We start from the raw sequence: 20,309 nt of genomic DNA, 5'->3' as shown, positions 1-20,309 counted from the left end.
AAGGAGAAGGCAGATTATCAAATTTTGTTCACACTTTAAAACATGTAAAAAACAATTGGAATTAAATGAGCAAGTAAGTTCAAAATAGATTCTCAAAAACTCTTCAAAATGAAGAGCATAAATCAAATGTGTAAAGTAACTTGAATAATAAATTAAGGAATAAAACAAGATAAGTGCAGATTTTCAAAACTTTTTAGACAAAGGTAAAAAGCATAAGTATTTTAAAGCAAGTCAAAAGTTATTTGAAGACTAAGTTTGCGAAAAAGCAAGTTGAAAACCAAATGTTCAAATCTTCTCACAGTGAAGTAAAATGCACAAGTAAAAAGCAACGAAGAGTAAATAGAAAATGCATAAGTTTAAGAGAAAAGTCACAAATCATTTATAGAAGTTCAGCCCTCTCCATAGACACCTACATCATTTCCCTTGGCTCACCTAGGAGTTTGTAATCCATTATGAAAAATACTTTTTAAGGCTCATGTATAACATTTACAATAGTGCCTTTTCATGAGCTCAAGCACAACATTTACAATGCTTGTCACAAGAGCAAGCATAACCCACACAATGCCTTTTCACTAGAGCAAGCATAATCCCTTGCATTTTCAAGGATCAGGCATAAACTTTTGCCTTTTCAAGCATTAGGTGTAACCTCTTCACAATACTACCGTTTGAAGGCTTATGCATAACCTTTATTTCTTACAAGGTCAAAGCAATGATACCTTTAAAAGGTGGGTTTTGCTTAGCAAGTACAATGGAAGAAAAGTTTGGAAATGCCAAAAATGTTTACAAAAGATGTGAGTGAAGGCATAAGGAATTTCAAGCTTAAGTGCAGCTCACAAGCTTTTTGGAAGAATAGGGAATGGCTTACTCTAGCTTGGTTTTTCTCTCTTTTTCCTTTTTTTTTCATCTCATTTGATTCTTAATCAAATGATCCTTTTTCTCTCAACTTCTCTCTTTTTCAAAATTAGTTGGAAAATGTCACGACCTGATACTCCCCTCTAGCCCGTGACAACCGTCGTGGTGTCCCAATCGACACTCATTACCCGAAATGTCAACCGAAACCCTGCAAGGCTTTAATATCAGTTTCTCATTTCTCCTGTGAGTAACTGTTGCCAAATATCATGTTCTAAAAGATTTTAAGCTATTTCCAACTTAAATCAATAAAAAAAATGATTTCCGTCTCATAGGGGCATTTTTTGTTATTTTTCTCCGAAAGTTTTGAAACCAGCTAAAAATGTAGTATGCGAGTATAAAACACATAATTCATAATCAAAAATAAGCTTAAACGTCTAAAACCTTCATTTAAAATGAAATTATGACTATTTGAATATAATAAAAAATTTTAATAAAATATTTTATTTTCTTATAAAATAATATTTATAGAGTTACTGGTAAATAATTTTTGTAGCATAAAAGCTAAATAAATTCATACATATTGTAATACAGAACCAAAATATAAAATTTAATTTACAGTGACACGTGGGCCCATGAACAACCAAAAGTATCAAAAACGGTAAACCTACAATTTTTAAGGATGCAAGTCCAACTGTAGCCCTCAACAAAGTGAGCTATCTACCGACTATCCTGAGCCTAAAATGGGTGGAAAGGAGGGTGGTGAGATTATATAATCCCAGTGAGTAAACAAATATCATCTAAAATATCTAAAGTTGAGTAAATGGAGACAGATAAAATAGATTAGCATAAAAATGATTCTTAGCATTTCGAACTCATTTTAATAAGATAAAATAGATTTATTTCATTAAAATAAACAACTAGGGTTATGATTTCTTGAAAAGTTTGGCTCGTGCCAAAATCATTCTCATACTCAGTTATCAGGGATACCTTGGCCGAGGGCTATCCTAACCGAGTCTGCCAAGGCTGTTAAAAAGTCATGTACGCATAAATCATGTTTTTATTTTGAAAACATAGCCGTTCCTTGGCGTTGGCTGAGTTCACCCTCATGTGGTGGTTTAGCGTGAAGTGAACTCTAAAGTGTTAACCTCAAGAGTTATCCATCCGCGCCTCTCATACTTAGGTAAGAATATAATAAGGTTCCGTGCCCCTCTAATAGGCTGGTCCACGGAATTCGTCCACTGTAGCGACCAATTTATAACCCACCAATTCAATCAAATTCAACAGCATGACATGGCAATTATTTTATTTTATAGCCTCTCAAGGCAAATCAACAGTTCATACTTTTTCAGCATATTTACCAATCCACCATTAATGCCAATATTATCATAAGCCATTCAATTCAAACCATGATTTATAACATAGCAATTAGTCTCCAATTACTCCATTTTCAAAACCATCATTCAATTTCAAGATAATTTTATAAAATCATTTCATTTAATCACATTTTGCTTATAAAACATAAAGATTTGCCATTTAAACTCATTTTCCATAAAATCACAAAAATGATTAAAAATTACTTTAGATAATTAAGTTGATAAGAAAGTTACTCACTATTTCGGGAGTCTAATTCTGAGTACTCCAATTCTAAATCCTCGGGTACTATCTCTTTACTTTTGCTAGAAAGCTCACCACCTAGACATAATGCACACTAAGCCATTTACTACATTTGTGTTAAACCATTGTAAAACCAATTTAGGCTTTATACTAACGCATGAAATTGGATGTCAAATACTCGAGTAACTATCTAAATATAGTGTTCTACACAAATTCAATTATGTACCCAAATAAAATGGTATTGGCCTAATTCGATCTATCACTCAGTTAATTGGCCAATATGTCCAATTTAACTCCAATTAACTCCATTTTTCTTCCAATTCTCCAAACCATCAAACACAAGTCAAATAGCATAAAATTTAGCAAAATTATCTTCACATTTTCTCTTGGGAATTTCGGCCATGGTGGGTGCATGAACACTATAATTTTTCCTAATTCATATTCTCACTGTAATTCATCATTTCCTAACCAATTCACTTGAGATAAAATAAAATCCACCATCCACACTCTACATGGAAGATTCGGCCAATGATGGGTGATGGGAGGAAGTGAATTTTTCTTATTTGATTTTCATGCTACACATCACTAACTAACTAAAAACACTAGAATATCTTAAAATCTAACCAAAACAACCATCAAAATCTCTCACTAAGTGTTTAGCCAGCAAGAGACCCATCATGAAATCATGTGATTCAACCATGGAAAATAAGAAAAAATGCTTAAGAAAGAGAGATCTCAAGCTTAATTGAAAAATCTTACATTTTTTCACTTGTTTCCTTGAATTTTCACACTTTTCCCTTGAATTTTTCCAACTAGGGTTTTGTTCTTCCTTTTCTTCCTTTTTTCTTGAATTGGCCAGCCATAAGAATGAGAAATGGGCTGGTTTTGTGCTAATTTATAAGGAAACTAATAAAGAAATAAAAGCTTGACACTTGTCACCATTCCATTGGTCCATTTTTAAATTCTTAACTATTAAGCTTTTTTTCTCCACCACATAAAATCCTTCAATTATCTATAATAATATTGGATAAAATTCATGTGCTGGACAAGTGTTGGGTGGTGTAAAATTCCAATTTTGCCGTTGGGGTGGCAAAATGACTATTTTGCCCTTATGCTTGAAAAATGTCGAAATTAAAATTTTTCACTTCTCAAACTCAAATTATACTCCAAATGATCAATCTTAGTCAAAAATTTCATCCAACACTCACATCTTAACCTCGGGTAGCAAAATGACCATTTTGCCCCTAGGTCATGAAAATTCTAATTTGACTCCAAATCGGTCCTCAAACTCTGAATCACCATTTTAAGTCATTTTGGGGTTTTAAAATTCTTAATTTCATCTTAAAATCTCTATTTGGACTAGTTCAAGGCTTAAATCAACTTAGTTGTACCATTTAGTACATTGTCGTCCTTTAACGATTTTCGAGGTACCCAAGTAAGCAAACATGCATTCTTATGTAGGAATGGCATAATAAACATATTGTAGAGCTGGTCTTGACAGAAAAATTCCTTTTATACTTGGAAAAAGTTTATAGTTGTTGGGGATGATTTGGTGGAGAAACTAGACGTCTTTCTTGTCTTTTTCGTGTTTAACGCATATCTTTGGAGTCTGAGAATTGATATTTCATTATTCAGATATCAATTCTTCTTTGGTTTAGAGCTTTCTGCTTTTAAAGAATCAATTCTTCATTCATGAGAAGTCAGTTCTTTTTGTTTGAGAATTGGTTCTTGTCTCTCTAAATATCAATTTTTCTTAACTAAGAATCAATTATTTCCTTTCCAAACATTGGTTCTTTATGCTACTAAAGTTACAAGAATCAACTTCTTAACAATTGGAATCGATTCTTGAGTTTGCAGAAGCTTGTCTTAGTATTCCATCTTGCAAGAATTAATGTTTTCTTTTCAACAATTGATTCCTCTTGCTTAAACTTGAGATTAAAAGTATTTCCTTTTACAAAACAACTTCAAATACAAGTTCAAATGTTAATCAAGTACGAAAACATAAAAGCACATCAAATTCATTCAAGGATCACTCAAGCTATTCAAGGATCACTTTGTGAGACCTCAGCCCCTATAGGCCTGTAACTAGGCTTAGACTCGATGACACGGGTAGGGGTAATTTCGTCATTTCTTTAGTGAGCCTCTAAAAGTGAGCTTTCAAACAATATTAAGGCCTAAGTAGGCCTAAGGCATTAATGAGTAGTGAAAATAAGGATAAAATCATGAAAGAAATAAAAATAATGATGAATTTCAAGGTAGGGGTATAATGGTCATTTTTCATCTCGAGTTGAAATTTTAAGTTTTCATGAACCTGTGTATTTCTAGACCATTATGGAACTTGTCCCAATGTCAAAAGAGTAAAAAGATTGCACAAAGGATTGGAGGAGAACAAGCCAACATGTTAAAGGCATTTTCGTAATTTAAGAAGAGATTGGATAAGCTTTAGCTATAAATATCATTTGTTCCAATAGCTTCTTCTTTTTCTTCCTCACATCTCACGTTGCTTTCATCCTCCATGTAAGCTTGTTTGGAAATCTCCATAACTTCTCTCAAGCTAGCTCTAATTTTCATGCTTTTGTACACCATTTCATAAAACCTTTTGTGTTCTTTCACTCTCTCACTTTAAAACCCTTGAAAAGTCTTACTTTCATACTTCGTCTCACTAGCTAGGTGTCTTAGAGAGAGAAAGAGGGAGCTTCTATAATAGCTTGGAAATTTTTTGAAAGAATTTCAATTACAAAGCTACAAAAGTGAGTAGTGAATAAGACTTGTTTTTAAGTGTTGAGAATGGCTAGTGATTAGACTTGTGAGTCTTTTGAAGTTGAGGTTGTTCATTCATTTTAAGAGTGATTAGGATAGTGAAAATAGATAGCCATTTAATGTCATTGAAAGCTAGTTAGGAGATAGCTTTTAGAATTTATAGTTATGTGAATTGAGTTAATTGTGATGCTAATGTGATGATAGGTTCCAACGAAGCCCCACCGCTCCCTTTGGGCCAATAGAAGAAGTTGGAGTTGAGTAAAGATTTAACGAATACCGGTGAGTGAACTTGCATTGAAATGTTTTGGGTTTTGGGCATATGTGTTTGATTAAATCCATTGAAACATTTTATCCGTTTTACTCTAAAATATGCATGGGAACAAGTTTTTAATGAAACATTTTGCATTGTGGAATGTGATTGTGATGAAGCCATGTGCCCTGTGTTATGTTGATATATATGTCTATCAAATATATATGATATGTATTGATAGTAATATTGTTTGTAATTATAACCAAGCCTGTGCGCTATGTGGGGGAGCACATACCGTTGATGATGGGTGCGGGAGTGTGGATGATGATATTACTTGTGTGTGATGTGGGGGATGTACACGATGACTCCAGCTATGTGCACGATGTGGGGGTTGCACATGAGCTAGATGAGATGGTGGTGGTATTGGTGTTTATATATGTAATGTATATATATATATATATATATATGTTTATGCAATAAAATTTCATGAATATGGTATATGGTTGTAATGCATGTGAAATCTTGCATGTTGAACATTGGAAATTTCTAAGTAAGTTCAAGTTGATTTTGTCATTGTAGCAAAATGGCCTTTTCTTGAGGGAATGAAAACTTATTCTTGGTGTCCTGTTTCTCACTGCAGTGAAAAACTCTCAGGTTGGAGGATTTACAGTGGCCTGGTTCTCGCTGCAGCGAGAATAAATCTCACTACAACGAGAAACATTCTGTTTTGATTACTACCTTGTGTGGTTGCTGCCCTATTTTCCACTTCTTTAGCACCATAGTTGATCATGGACTTCCAAAAATAAGGATTTTATTTAATTAAGTTGAAATGAAGGGTTGTAGAGAGAAACCCTCGGCCAGTTGAGAAACCCTTGTCTAGCTGATAATTTGAGCACAAATTTCGCTGCAGTGAGAACCCATTGTTTTACTTGACTCACTTGAATACTATTAAAGTTTTCACTCTTCAAATTCTTTATTGTGTATGAATCCTTCATCATCAAGTAATTAACTGATTAAAGGTTTAATGAGGGTTTTAATAAGAGTTAAAGAAAATTGCATTATTTTTTAAAATAAGTGCAGTATGATTTCTTAACTTTTCTTTTCAATTGCTTGCTCCCTTCCTTTGTTCACTCATTGGGTTTATACTCACCATTTTGAACTTCATGTTTTCAGATCAGGAGGCCGTCGGTAAATATGTCAAGGTGTCCTCATAGATTCGTCTCCTTAGTAGGTATCTCAGCATTCAATAGCTGTACTTTCACCTGGGTCTCTCCGTGGGAAGTCGAGTATCCCTTTTGTGGTGTATAGACAAACCCGTTGTAAATTATTGAGATATATGTTTTAGACAACATATGTATATTTTGTTTGGCAATGCCACTATCAGTTGGGAATGTTTAGCATTATTTCAGATTGAAATTATAAAATGTGATCTTAGCAGCTTTTGATGGAAATGATGAACAGGTCATATAAATAAGCTTGCTTGGGCTTAGTGGGCTATGTCCATTGGGCCCATGCGTCGGTCATGGCCCAAAATTTGGGTCGTGACAAGTAATTGATCTAAACTTTCTTGAGGAAATTGGTTTTCCATATCTAGATAATTTCATATATTTAGGGTGGTATGATTATATTGGCATGAAAATATGTTTATAAGAAACTAGTTAGAGTTTCCTACAACGAAGGAGGTGTAAGATTTAAAGTTGATGGTGAAGATAGTATTAGGATACATGAAGGGGCCTTCAGGACTTATGCGATGGGTAAGATGATTAAGACAATTGATTAGAGATGTCTTAGGTCTTCATTGTGCACTTGATGCCATGACATACAATAGTGATGATCTAACTTTATAAGAATTGGAAAGGGAGCCGGCTGTTCATAATGTCGATGTTCATAACTCATGCACTAGATTATCTATGATGGACCAAATTCTACACCTCATTGTTAGTTCTACCATCCGACCCATAGGTCGTAAATATTCAACTGTTTCTGATGAGGATTTATGGTTCATGCATCACATTAAGTTGCAAGCCCCTATAGACCTAGCAAATTTTATTTTCGGGATATGAAAAAGAATGTGACTGAGTTTAGAGCAAGTTTGCATTATGATCAAGTTGTATGTCGAATCCTTGCACACATCGACATTAACACCTCATTGGACTTTTTGGTATCTCACCTTAAGATTAGACATCTTCACTAAAGAACTCTCTTAAGAATGGGGTATGTTGAAGACATTGCTATTGGTACTGAAGTTCACAAAAGGGGACGTCAAGATGATGATGATGATGATGATGATGAGGATGCCCCTCCATATGCTCCGTCTCCACCTCCACCAGCCAAACCATCATCGCGTGCCATGCCATCCTTTGCTTGTACCCTTCCTATCAATATTTTGTCCCTTTAGGTATAAATTAATCAAAGGTATAAATACCTTGCCACAGACTCCAAACAAAAGTGTGGGAAACGGTTGAAAAAAAAAGTGAACGGCACATTAGAAATTCTTTTGTCTTGTCGTTCCTTGTGCGAAGAAAAATGGTTTTTCATTCACTTCATTTTTTGTGTGTTCAGCTCTACAATTTTGTGTGGATTATGAGTTTATGAAACTCATCTCTGCTAGCACATCGTCAAGGCATAGCACTCCCAATCCTTAAAAAAAGATTTTCTCATTTATTAGTGTGGATCACCATTAGATGCTGCATAAGGATTCCTTGGACAGCTTTGGTTTGCAACAATCGGGCTGAGGTGGTTGAGCTTTTTGAAGGTTGATTTGGTGGTTTAACAAAGGATTCATCAACCTTTGTTATTCAGGTAAACTTGATATGATCATATACTTTTATTTTTAATTTAATTCTGTACTCAATTTGGCATGAAAGAGATCTTAGGAAAGTGAGGCGTAATTTAATTTTTAAATTTATTTCTACTGTGTTTTATTTGTATTTGATGCATGATCAGCCCTCACCCAACAGTGGTATCAGAGCCCCTTTCATGCCATTTGAGTGCTTGTTCATGTTCAATGGATGCTTAATTAACAAATAGTTATTTTGTATTTTGATTTGGTGCCATTATGATATGTTTAGGCAATGTGTTGTCACCTAGCTGATCTAGGAGTTGTATAGAGATACAATTGGTAAGCTCAGTTACCTACCTAATCTAGCTATCATGGTTTGTTGAGTACGCTCAAGGCCATGACTATATGGATGGGATCCTAGTCCACTAAAAGAATCCTAGTAGAGATCTCTCGAGGTGATATGGAGGGTTATCATCTTGTAGAAAATAGTGGGAGAGCTATTTAAAATTTTAAAACTTTGTTTTAAATAGTTTATGCATGATGTTTACTTATTACTTTATGTTATCTATTTAGGCATAATTTATATACATGGCTAATAATCTGTCACTGCAGAGCATATTGGATGCAAATAAACTCACTGGCCCAAACTTCCTCGAGTGGTTTCGAAACCTTGAGATTGTCTTGAAACAGGAGAAGAAATCCTATGTCCTTGACACTCCTATTCCACCAGTCCCTGTTGCTGATACTAGTGCTGAGGATAAGGAAGCATATCAACGTCATAAGGATGATGATGATCAGGCAACATACGTGATGCTAGCCAGTATGACCCTTAAGCTCCAAAAGCAGTATGAACATATGGATGTCCAATCCATGATTATTCACCTTAGAGAACTGTTCGATAAGGAAAGGTGCATTAAGAGTTATGAGATCTTTAAAAAACTATTCCAATGTATGATGGCAGATGGCAATTCTGTTAGACCCCATGTGTTGAAGATGATTGAACTCATCGAGAAACTTGGACAATTGGGATTAGCAATGGATCATGAGCAAAGTATAGACTTAGTTCTACAATCTCTTCTTGATAGCGTTTGTTAGTTCGTGTTGAACTTCCATATGAATTGATTAGAAGCCACTCTTCTCGAACTTCTGAATATGCTGGACATAGTAGAGAGGTCCATAAGGAAAGATAAGGGATCATTGCTTCTTGTTTTTTCTTCCAAGGCTCATACGAAGCAATAGAAGAAGAAAGCCCTAAAAGAGAAGAAGGTAAAATCTCAAAATTGAAAGTCACTGAAGCCTATGGGAGGTGTCAAAAAGGACAAAGAAAAGGATATCTACTATCATTGTGGCAAACTTGGACATTAGAGGAGGAACTGAAAAGAGTACCTAGCTACTGTGAGCAAGAAAAAGAAGCTTATTGAAGTTTTTGATTTGGGTATAATTTACTAAATAATTCTACTTTATATATTAAAGGTATATGATACCTCAAAGTTGGTTCTCGTATGTTTGATATATTGTAGGGACCCAAGATAAAGATAAGTAGGATCTTGGCTGAGGACGTGACCACATGGATGGACTACCTAAAGCATTAAATGTTACATTGGATGGTTACACTCCTATTTGTCTCGGCATGTTAGATAATTTATTTGGATGTTTTTGAAACATTAATTATGTGATTGCCATGGGAATGGCTGGTGAAACATTTGTCTTTAGCATTTGGATGTGGAAGCTTATATGTTTCAGGTTTGAATAATTCTTTGGAATAATTATGTCATATTTAATTATCCATGCTTCATGTTTATCCTTGCAATGATATTTGATCAATTATGAATTATGTTTAATTGATCAAAAGGTTGAATAGTGATTTATATAAAATGGAACTTTCTTAAGAGCAAAACATAGAGATGAATGTTCAAGAAAGAAAGCAACTTCATATTGCAATATGCTTTGGTCCCATATCTCTCCAACATAAAAGTCCATTATGATATTCCAAACCAATAGGATTCCAAGCATATATTGAGATGTATATACATCATGGAATATTTAAAAGAGTTTGAATATTATTCTCATAAAGGATCTTGGATTTAGTGGGAGCCCAATGACAATAGAAAAGTTTAAAGGGGCCAAATGGCATAACATAGAGTGACACATGCATATGATGCATACAACGTAGTCTAGTTGGAATGGTCCCAAGGAGCAAAAGGGATTATACGTGTATATAAATAAATTCATATGCATCCTATTATAAAGGGCTTAAATAGGAAGATATTTAGATCGTTAGTTCATGGAACTAATGAAGGGTTCTAAACATTGTTAATGTAACAATGGAACCATAATAATAGAACTTGGGTCTCATTGGATCTAGATGTAGTAATATGACATAATGTGAGGCATAAACATTTCGAAGATAGATAAAACAATTAACCACATTGAAAGGCACAAGCGAGTCTATATGGAGACACGATTGCTAGATGGATTTGAATCCACATACGATGAGGTAGCAATTGGCTTTGTGCTAGTGGGAGATGTTAGGATGAACCCTGCAACCAATTGGGATTGAGTAAGACTTGATTCCAATCATGCAACAACATCATTCATGTTGAATGATTAAAAGTTGTCCTTATCAATAAGACATCAACTATAAAAGTTATAAGTCTAATTGGATGAAGTCCATGATATTAATATGCCTTGCAAGGGAACTACAATGGGTTGTAGTTATGAGATCTTTATACATCACAACGTAATCTCAAAATGTTCTTGGTAGCTATGATGGATTGCTAGATCCCAATCTTGATCTATGAACTCTAGGTAATTAACTTGATTAATGATAAATTTAAAGTAGTTTAAATTTATCTAATTATAATTTTAACTTAAGAATTATATGTTGAGTTTATTGCCAACATGTTAGAAGCCTAATGGTCACACACCTAAAATAAATGTTGAAAATAAAATGGGAGAGGTGATTAAGTTGGACTTAATCAAATTAGAAGTTATGAGCTTCTCAAGCACTTGATTAAAATGTTTAATTAAGTTGTGCCTAATTAATTAAATTGTTTAATTAAAGCATTGGGCTTAATTAATTAAATTGTTTAATTAAGTTCTTAGGCCTAATTAATTAAATTAAACAATTAAGTTATTGGGCCTAATTAATTAAATTTGTTTAATTAAGTCATTGGGCCTAATTGATTAAAATCGTTTAATTAAATTGTTAGGCTTAATTAATTAAATTGTTTAATTAAGTTATTAGGCTTAATTGATTAAATTAAACAACTATGTTAATTGGGCATCTTAAGGACTTAATTAAATTATTTATTCAAATTATTGGATTAATTGACAATTACAAAATAGTTTTATAATTAGGGTTTAAAATGAATCTAAGGTATAAATACCTTGCTATATCCTCCAAACAAAAGTGTGGAAAACGGTTGAAAAAAAAGTGAACGGCACATTAGAAATTCTTTTGTCTTGCCATTCCTTGTGTGAAGAAAAATAGTTTTTCATTCACTTCCTGTTTTGTGTGTTCAGCCCCATAATTTTGTGTGGATTATGAGTTTATTAAACTCATCTTTACTAGCACATTGTCAATGTATAGCATTCCCAATCCTTAAAGAAGGATTTTCTCATTTATTTGTGTGGATCACGATTAGAGGCTACACAAGGATTCATTAGATAGCTTTGGTTTACAATAATCGGGCTGAGGTGGTTGAGCTTTTTTGAAGGCTGATTTGGTGGTTTAACAAAGGATTCATCAACTTTTGTTATTCAAGTAAACTTGATATGATCATATACTTTTATTTTAATTTAATTATATACTCAATTTGGCATGAAAGAGATCCTAAGAAGGTGAGGCATAATTTAATTTTTAAATTTATTTTTGTTGCGTTTTATTTGTATTTCATGCATGATTAGCCCTTACCGAGCAGAGGATGCTTGCAATGCTTTACTGGCTATTATGAGGTTAAAAGTTAATAACAATGCTCACTGCTTAGATCTCCTTTAGAACACTATTGAAGAGAAATTTGATGTTGTTAACCATGCCATGACCTTCCACTTTAATGATGTTGATTAACGCATTCAGCAGATGCGACAACATCAAGAATCCATGGAAGCTGATATTGTATAATTCCTTCCTAAAGGAGCATTTTAGTCCATTGGATGGCTTTCACATTGTTGTCATGCATGCATCTTATGTTTATTTTTATATGAATGTACGGTTGATTATTTCCCCTCTTGAACTCCATGTTATGCTAAATTTTCATTATATATACATGGCATAATTTACTTGAGTGTCTATTGCTTGAATGATCCATGTTTCTTATCACTTGACTAACTTAGTGCTACTAAAGCTTATTACACTGCTCGTAATGCTTGTAACACCCCTGATTTTGACATGGCCTATTTATGATAAGGGCTAAGTTATTAAAGAGTAAATTGAACAGCGATATGTATGCTTGTGGAGCATGTATATGAATTATTATACGTAGAGAGAATGATCTTGAAATTTGTTGTATATTTGGAGACTTCTTTGATTATATGTGGATGTGTTAAGTGAAGAGAACATGCCTTTTGATATTTAAGAAAAAATTTTATTAACATATTTGAGGAATCCAAAGGTTTGATGCTCAATTGGAGTTTTGATCTCATGTTTGTGATTTGAGTCATATATGAATGGTTTGAGGTTCTAGAAGAGATTTATAATGGGTTTGTGGAATCCAAAGGAACTATTTTTACAAATTTGGAATAAAGAAGTTGATCCTAGTGCATAGAAGGTCAATCTTGTAAAGTAAAAAATAGGGGAAGTCATGCATACTAGTCTAGAAACGACTATAGGCCCTCTATAGTCGATCATAGGAACGAAAATTGGGAGAAATGTAGAACCTTCTACCCCATGATCGACTATAGACCCTCCATAGTTGATCTTATGGAAGACAATTGAGTAAAAAATGAACATTCTAGTCCAAGATAGACTATAGACCCTCCATAGTCGATCTTGTAATGGGGAAATGGGTGAATCACAAAAATTTTTGGCCCAAGATCGACTACAGACCCTCCACAGTCGATCCTAGGCTACCCAGTCAGCCTAAAATGGGCTTAAAAGCCCTAAAACCAAAACTTTCTTCCATTTTCTCTTAATTTATCATTCTTCCACCGTTTTCTCTCAAATTTCATACCCTTCAAAACTTTCAAACTCTAACAACAAATCTTGGATTCTAACTACCAAAGGTAAGGATTTTCACTCCCAAAAGCTTGATTTTCATGGTTTTGTTTTCTCTCTGTACCTATTTGAAGCTTAAGCCACAAATGAATTCTTGGGGCTATATGGAGTGAATCTAAAGCTAAGGATTGTGTAATCCAACCTTTAAGGTATGGGTTTAGCTTATTATTGAAGGATTTGAGCTCATATGTTGGATTGCTAAAAATTTAGTTAATTTTAGAAAAGCTGGCATTTTTTTCAAAAGCTAAGATTTAATTAGTTTTATGATGTTTTGATGTGTTTAAGGGAATATTGAGCAATTTGGGCATATTTATAAGCGAAAAGATGATTGGAGGCTAAGATCGAAGCTTGGTTGAGGAGCCCTTCCAATTTGCCACTATGAGTGGGTTAATTTAAATGCATGTGATGCATGACGCATGGAAAATGCACTGCACTGGTACTAGGTTTTGTATGTAGGTCTAAATGAGCATGCCTAGGCTAGATAACAAACAATTTATGTGTAAGTATGGATATATATATATATATATATATGTATGTATGTATATATATTTATGTGAATGGTATACGTTGAGATTGTGTGCCTTATGCAAGCCACATAAATAACCTGTGTGGTCCAAGCCTAGACAAGGATGTCTAAAGGCTATGATGAATCCCTAAGAGTAGATTACCCTAGGTGAATGATATGATAAAATGATTTGATCAAATGATGCTTTGGAGAAATAAAAGGTACATAGAACCTTAAACGAGCTTATAGATGATTAAAGCTCGATAAATATGATTTGTGATATGTTGTGGATATATGGAAAGATGAAGACATGATGGCCTCAGTGTGAATTTACGCTCCGTTCGAGGGATGAATTCTAAACATTGATCTGACTTATGGATAAGTGGAGTTCCATCCCCCTATGACTATATGTGTGCTTGCAAGGATGGCGGCAAGTAAGGATGGTGGTATTAATCCCGCTTATGATTCCCGCGTATAGTGGTTTGATGCCACTTGTTTAAGATTACTCTGGGTGATGTCGATCGTCAAGGGATTTCTCTGATTGATGATGTGATTTCTCCTCCAGTTGCTTTGGAGTTGTGCATGATTTGTTCTCTTCTCGTTGCTTCAGTATGTCTGTGATTTATTTTTTTGTTAGTTGTTTCGACGTTATGCATGAATTGTTCTCCACCAGTTGCTTTGGCACGCACATGATTTGTTCTATTCCAATGGCTGTTCCATATGCATGATTTGTTTCTTCACTAATTAGCCACCGAACATGATTTGACTATGTTTAAGGGAGGACCACTCGATGACTTGACTTGATCTGTGTATGATATGCGATGGCCTTGGGAAAGCTTAAATATGTTTGATTTGAAAATGACATGATACTCCAATGAATAGAGTGTTCCGTTGAGAATGATATGGTTGACTTTGAATGGCTTTGATGATAAGCCTAATGATTGAGTGATGATATTTAGAGACATTGGGGATAATGGTATGCCTGTATATTTAAAGATGTCTGTTAGAATATGTGAATGCACCAATAGTGCAATATTTATTATGTGATTTTATATATATGTATGATCTTGTTATCTACATCACTCACTGAATGCTAGAGTACTGACCCATTAGTGTACCATGTGCAGATAAATAGACCATAAAACCGTGTGGCAAAAGTTATCCAGTGATGAACTGGTTTTGGCATCTAGTAGGTTCCCATCCGTTATGTCAGTCACGAGCTTCCGCTTTACACTTAATTATTCTGTGTGGAGGCACACTGTGCCATATGAACTTGTTATGTACGAACCCTCATTAACTGGTCAATGTATGGCCTTATGGATATTTGGATGAATTTATGTGCTAGGGATAATGTTTTATGTTTGAACTTAAATTTTGTTTACATATATTTGGCTATGAACTCATTTGGCTATTTGTTATATGATTTTAAATTCTAAGGCTTACTCAAGTCTCGTGGGCTTTGCTTGTTGGGCTTACGCGCCCGTCATGAACCCCCAGTTTAGGATCGTAACAATGCTTATATCATTGATGATTTTTCTAACCATTGTCCTTTGAGTTTTAAAGTTGTTTGCACTCACACTTTGATACCATTTTGATATAACAAAAAGGGGGAAAATGTTTATGAGCACATTTGCAATGCTCTAGTACTCAAGTTACATTTGAAAATTTTTCAGAAAACTTTTTGTTGCAATGCTCTAGAACTTATCTTTCGAAATTAATGCATAGTTAAAGGGAAGAAATTCCATTTTCATATCATTTCAAACCCTTTCTCATTTGGGCTTATGTGATTTCAAATAAGGGCTGGTAAAATAATAGAATTAAAGGGGGTTTTCAAATGTAAATTATGCTTAGGATTTTGTCATATGAAAAAGAGGGAGACTGTTAGCTTTGAAAATGACTTATGTTCTAATTTGACAAAATTATATTGATTGAAGTTTGATTACAAGCATTTGAAGTGATTTGGTCTATTGTTTTAATCCCTTAAGGTCTTAAAAAATGTTTGACAAGTCTTTTACACTTATAAAAGCCAAAAATCTTTCAAATATTGCGTTTTGAGTTAGAAAAAACAAAGAGCAAACATGTCACTAGTCCAAGATCAACTATAACTCTTTCAAACTCATCTTATATGCACAAATGAAGAGAGAATAAGGAGAAGCCTCGAGTTTGGGATCGACTTTAGACCTTAAAACTCAATCTTAAGGCAAAAAGCTAAGAAAAAGTGAAAAAAGCTTAGAGGATCAACTTTAAAAAGACTCATACTCGATCTTAGAAGGAAGGAAAGAAGCCGAAGATCCTCTAAAAGCTTAAAGGATCAACCTTCACATTACCATACTCAATCCTAAAGCAAAAAAAAGAAGAATTGATGCAAGCCTTGGGTTAAGAATAGACCATTAATTTAAAAACTTGATCCTCAAGGCACAAATTCATAGAAATTCAAAATCAGGATCGACTTGACTTCCCTTTTTCATACTCGATGTTAGAGACATAGAAATAGTGCATTTAATGTTCCTAATGGTTATTTTTGGCTCTAACTTGTCTCTAACAGCTCTAATTCCTTAAGAGCATATAAAAGACAACTTCCCACTTATCTTGAAGGAAAGGAAGACTTTGAAAATCATTCTAACTCTTGAGAAAAGCTTTAACTTCACTTATTTCTCTCTTACACCTTTTTTAAGTCTTCCTTCAAAACATCCGAAGCTATTCATTGATTATCTTGAGTTGATATTATGATATTTATTTTACCCATTCTCTTTCAAGCTTAAACTTTAGCTTATTAGCTTTTAAGAGGGATTTAATGCTACTTTCTCATTGTAAACACTATTGTAAAAGTTCTACCATAGCCTTGAAAGTTAGTGTGGGTTGTGTTTGCTCCCATAAAAAGGCATTGTGAGGGTTATGCTTGCTTTTGCTCTCATAAAATGGCTATTAGCCTTAAGTTATATCATATTTTGATTTGAAAAAAATTATAGATACTATGATTTTAATGTAAAGCATTAGACATTGTGTTAATCATGTTTTTCATCCTCTAAAGTCACACAATTGTTTAAAAAGCCATGCAAGATTAGAAAACATCATAAAAACTTTCAAACAGTGAATCTTTAATTAAGTAAATATAGAGCAAACATGCATTGAATTAATATCTCATTATAGAAAAAAGGGAAGGAAGAAAGAGCTGAAGAAAGATGCCAAGAAGTCAAGAACTCTTGAAGACACAGGGCAAGATTCGACCTTAGAGAAGCTTAAGTCGATCTAATGGTAGAATGGTTGAAGAACAAATGAAGAATTGTGAAACAGAGAAGACATAGTCGACCTTATAAGAGGCAAAGTCAACCTTGAGGTAGATTGCAAAGCACAAGTCAACTTTTGGACAGCCATAGTTGACCTTGAGGAAGCTATAATAGACCTTAAGATAGAACATTCAAGAAATTCAAAGATTTAAAAAGCCATAGTCGACCTTGAAGGCACTATAGTTGACTACACTTAAGCAAACTTCAAAATCACGAACTTTTGAAAGAGGATCAACTATCAGACTTCAAGATTTGAGTATAGAAGCCCTCTTTCATGACTTTTAAAGAACATAGTTGACCCTAGGAGTGTTGTAGTCGACCTTCAAGCTTCATATACGACCAAATTTAATCCAAACTTATGTCTAATAGCTTCAAACACTCTTATGACTATAAAAGGCAACCTTTGAGTCATTTTGAAGTAAGAGAAGACCAACGCTGCATTTGAAAACCCTAAAAAGACCCTCAAGCTTATCTTTTCCCTTTGGCCTTCATCTTATTCTTCCAACAACTATTCAAAAGCTAAAGAAGCTCACTCACTCACTTGAAAATCCTTGACTTGAAATTCTTAAGATTATTACTTCTCTTTGTAGACAAAGCTTAAATGTAAAACATCGACTTTCATAGACGCGTAACTCGAGGTGAAACTTATGTTTAAAGGTTTAATTTGAGCTAATGATGCTAGTTTTATATTATTTATAATTATTTTATGTTGTTATAGAAGTAGGATCAAAAATAATTTTAATTGGTGAAGAAAGGTCCATAATGAACAGTAACCCTATTTGCATATGTTTCGATTTTTAAGTATATCTCCAACTACAGAAGTTCAAATAACATGATTTTTAGACCATTAGAAAGATAAGATGCAGGGCTACAACTTTGATGTTTACTACTTTGCCCAGTTTTGATGGGAAGGTGGTAAAAATCTTTATCAAAGTAAAAGGACTGCGTTAGAAGAATTGAAATTGGCTGAATGTTTGAGCGCGCGGCGTTGGAAATTGAGAGCTGCGACCCTCATCATAAATTCTACAAATAACAATATTTTTGGGTTTGAAGCTAGTACTTTTGGGGGCTATTTAAGGGACCTCTTTTAGAGGATTTTGAACCTTTCTCTAGTGTCAAAAGAGTAAAAAATTTCACAAGAACAAGAGGAAGACAAGTGGCATTGCTAAGGGCATTATTGTAATTTCATGAACAATTGGATAAGTTTTAACTATAAATATCTTCATTCTCCAGCACCTTCCTCAGATTTCCAGCACTTCATCTTCTTTTTCCTCCCATCCCATATTTCTTCACCTTCCATGAGAGTACTCTTCAAGCTTCCATAACTCTCTCAAGTTAGCTTTCATTTTCATGCTTTTGTGCATTTTTTTTATAGAACCTCTTATGCTCTTTCACTCTTTCACCTTAAAACCTTTGAAATTTCTTAGATCAATACTTTCTCTCACTAATTAGGGTTTTAGAGAGAGAAAGAAATACCTTCTATAATAGTTTGGGAATTCTTGAGAAGATATTCAATTTGCAAATCTAGCAAGGCGAGCATTGAACTTAAGTTGATATTTTAGTTGTTGAGAATGATTAATAATTAGATTTATGAGTGTTGTGTAGTTGAGGTAGTTTATTCATTTTGGTTCGATTATAATAGTGCAAATAAATAGCCATTTGATGGTAGTTGGAAGCTAGTTAGGAATAATTAGTGGAACATGATTTAGGAGATAGCTTTAAAATTATGGTTATGTGATTGAGTTGATTGTGATGCTAATGTGTGATAGGCTCCACCGAAACCCCACATCACCATTCGAGGCATTAGTGGAAGTTGGAGCTGCTTTAAGAATCAACAAAGACCCCTGATTTAACTTGCATTTCAAAACTGTTTTCGGATATGTAAAAAAAAAAAAATAGTGCTTGGGAACAAGCCCTTATGAAATGTTTTTATATTGTGAAATGGAAAGTGTGATGAATCCGTGTGTTTCAGTGTAATGTTGATATATATATATATATATATATATATATATATGTATAGTACATTGGTAGATAATATTGTGTAATGGATATAATCGTGTGTGTGCACGATGTGGGGGGATGCACACACCGATAATGATGGTGGTGAGGTAGGCGGATGATGATATTGCCCATGTGCATGATGTGGGGGGATGTACACGATGGCATTAGATGTGCACGATGTGGGGGGATGCACATGATGACTCCAGCTATGTGCACGATGTGGGGGGATGGACATGAGCTGGGGAGGCGGTGGATGTATATATACACATATATGTTTGCATATGTTCACATGTATTAATGCAATAAAGATTTTATGAATAACATGTGTGACTATAATGTATGTGGAATCTTGCTTGCTGAACCTTGAGCATTTTTTTTTTGTGATCCAAATTGATTTGGATTGTAGTGAAATGATTTATTTGGGATGAAAGGAAGTCTTTCTTGTTGCTCTATTTCTCGCTGCAGGGAGAATGAAACTTTCAGTTCCGCTTATCATTTGGCTAGTTTTTGCCATATTTTCCACTTTTCTAATTTCATATTGGATATGAATTCTCTATCGTCGCATGATTTATGAACCAAGGGTTCAATTGAGGGTTTTAATAAGGACTTAAGCTAAAGTGCATCGTTTTCAAATAAGTGCATTATGATTTCAAACTTTTCCTTATTATATTGCTTGTTCCCTTCATATGTTCACTCACTAGGTTTATACTTATCGTTTTCAACTTCATGTTTTCAGATCAAGAGGCAGCTGATAACTAGGTCGAGGTGTCTTCGTATATTCGACCTTTGGTAGGTGTCTCGGCATTAAGTAGCTGTACATTCGTCTGAGTCTCTCCACTGAAAATCGAGTCTTCTTTTTTATATGTATAGATAAACCTGATGTAAATTGTTAAGACATATATTTTAAACAATGTATGTATATTTGGATTGGTATGCCACTAAGAGTCGGAAATGGTTAGCATTATTTTGGTTAGAAATTATGAAATGTGACTTTAGTAACTTTGATGGAAAAATGAACAAGATAATATAGATAGGCTTGCTTG

At 34.0% G+C, this 20,309-nt stretch overlaps 1 protein-coding gene across 1 annotated transcript; it reads left to right on the top strand.

Moving 5' to 3' along the window:
* Positions 1 to 8,846: 8,846 nt before the first annotated feature.
* Positions 8,847 to 9,353, top strand: LOC108662436 (uncharacterized). Its single transcript, XM_088807648.1, has one exon. It carries the CDS (start codon positions 8,847 to 8,849, stop codon positions 9,351 to 9,353), a length of 507 nt encoding a protein of 168 aa, XP_088663774.1.
* The last annotated feature ends 10,956 nt before the right edge of the window (positions 9,354 to 20,309 follow it).

This window comes from Theobroma cacao, chromosome 6 (genome assembly GCF_053813885.1).
Source record: "Theobroma cacao isolate CCN51 chromosome 6, ASM5381388v1, whole genome shotgun sequence".
NCBI classification, from domain to species: domain Eukaryota; kingdom Viridiplantae; phylum Streptophyta; class Magnoliopsida; order Malvales; family Malvaceae; genus Theobroma; species Theobroma cacao.
Note: the sequence above shows the minus strand (reverse complement) of the source record. Positions and strands in the feature narration are given on the sequence as shown.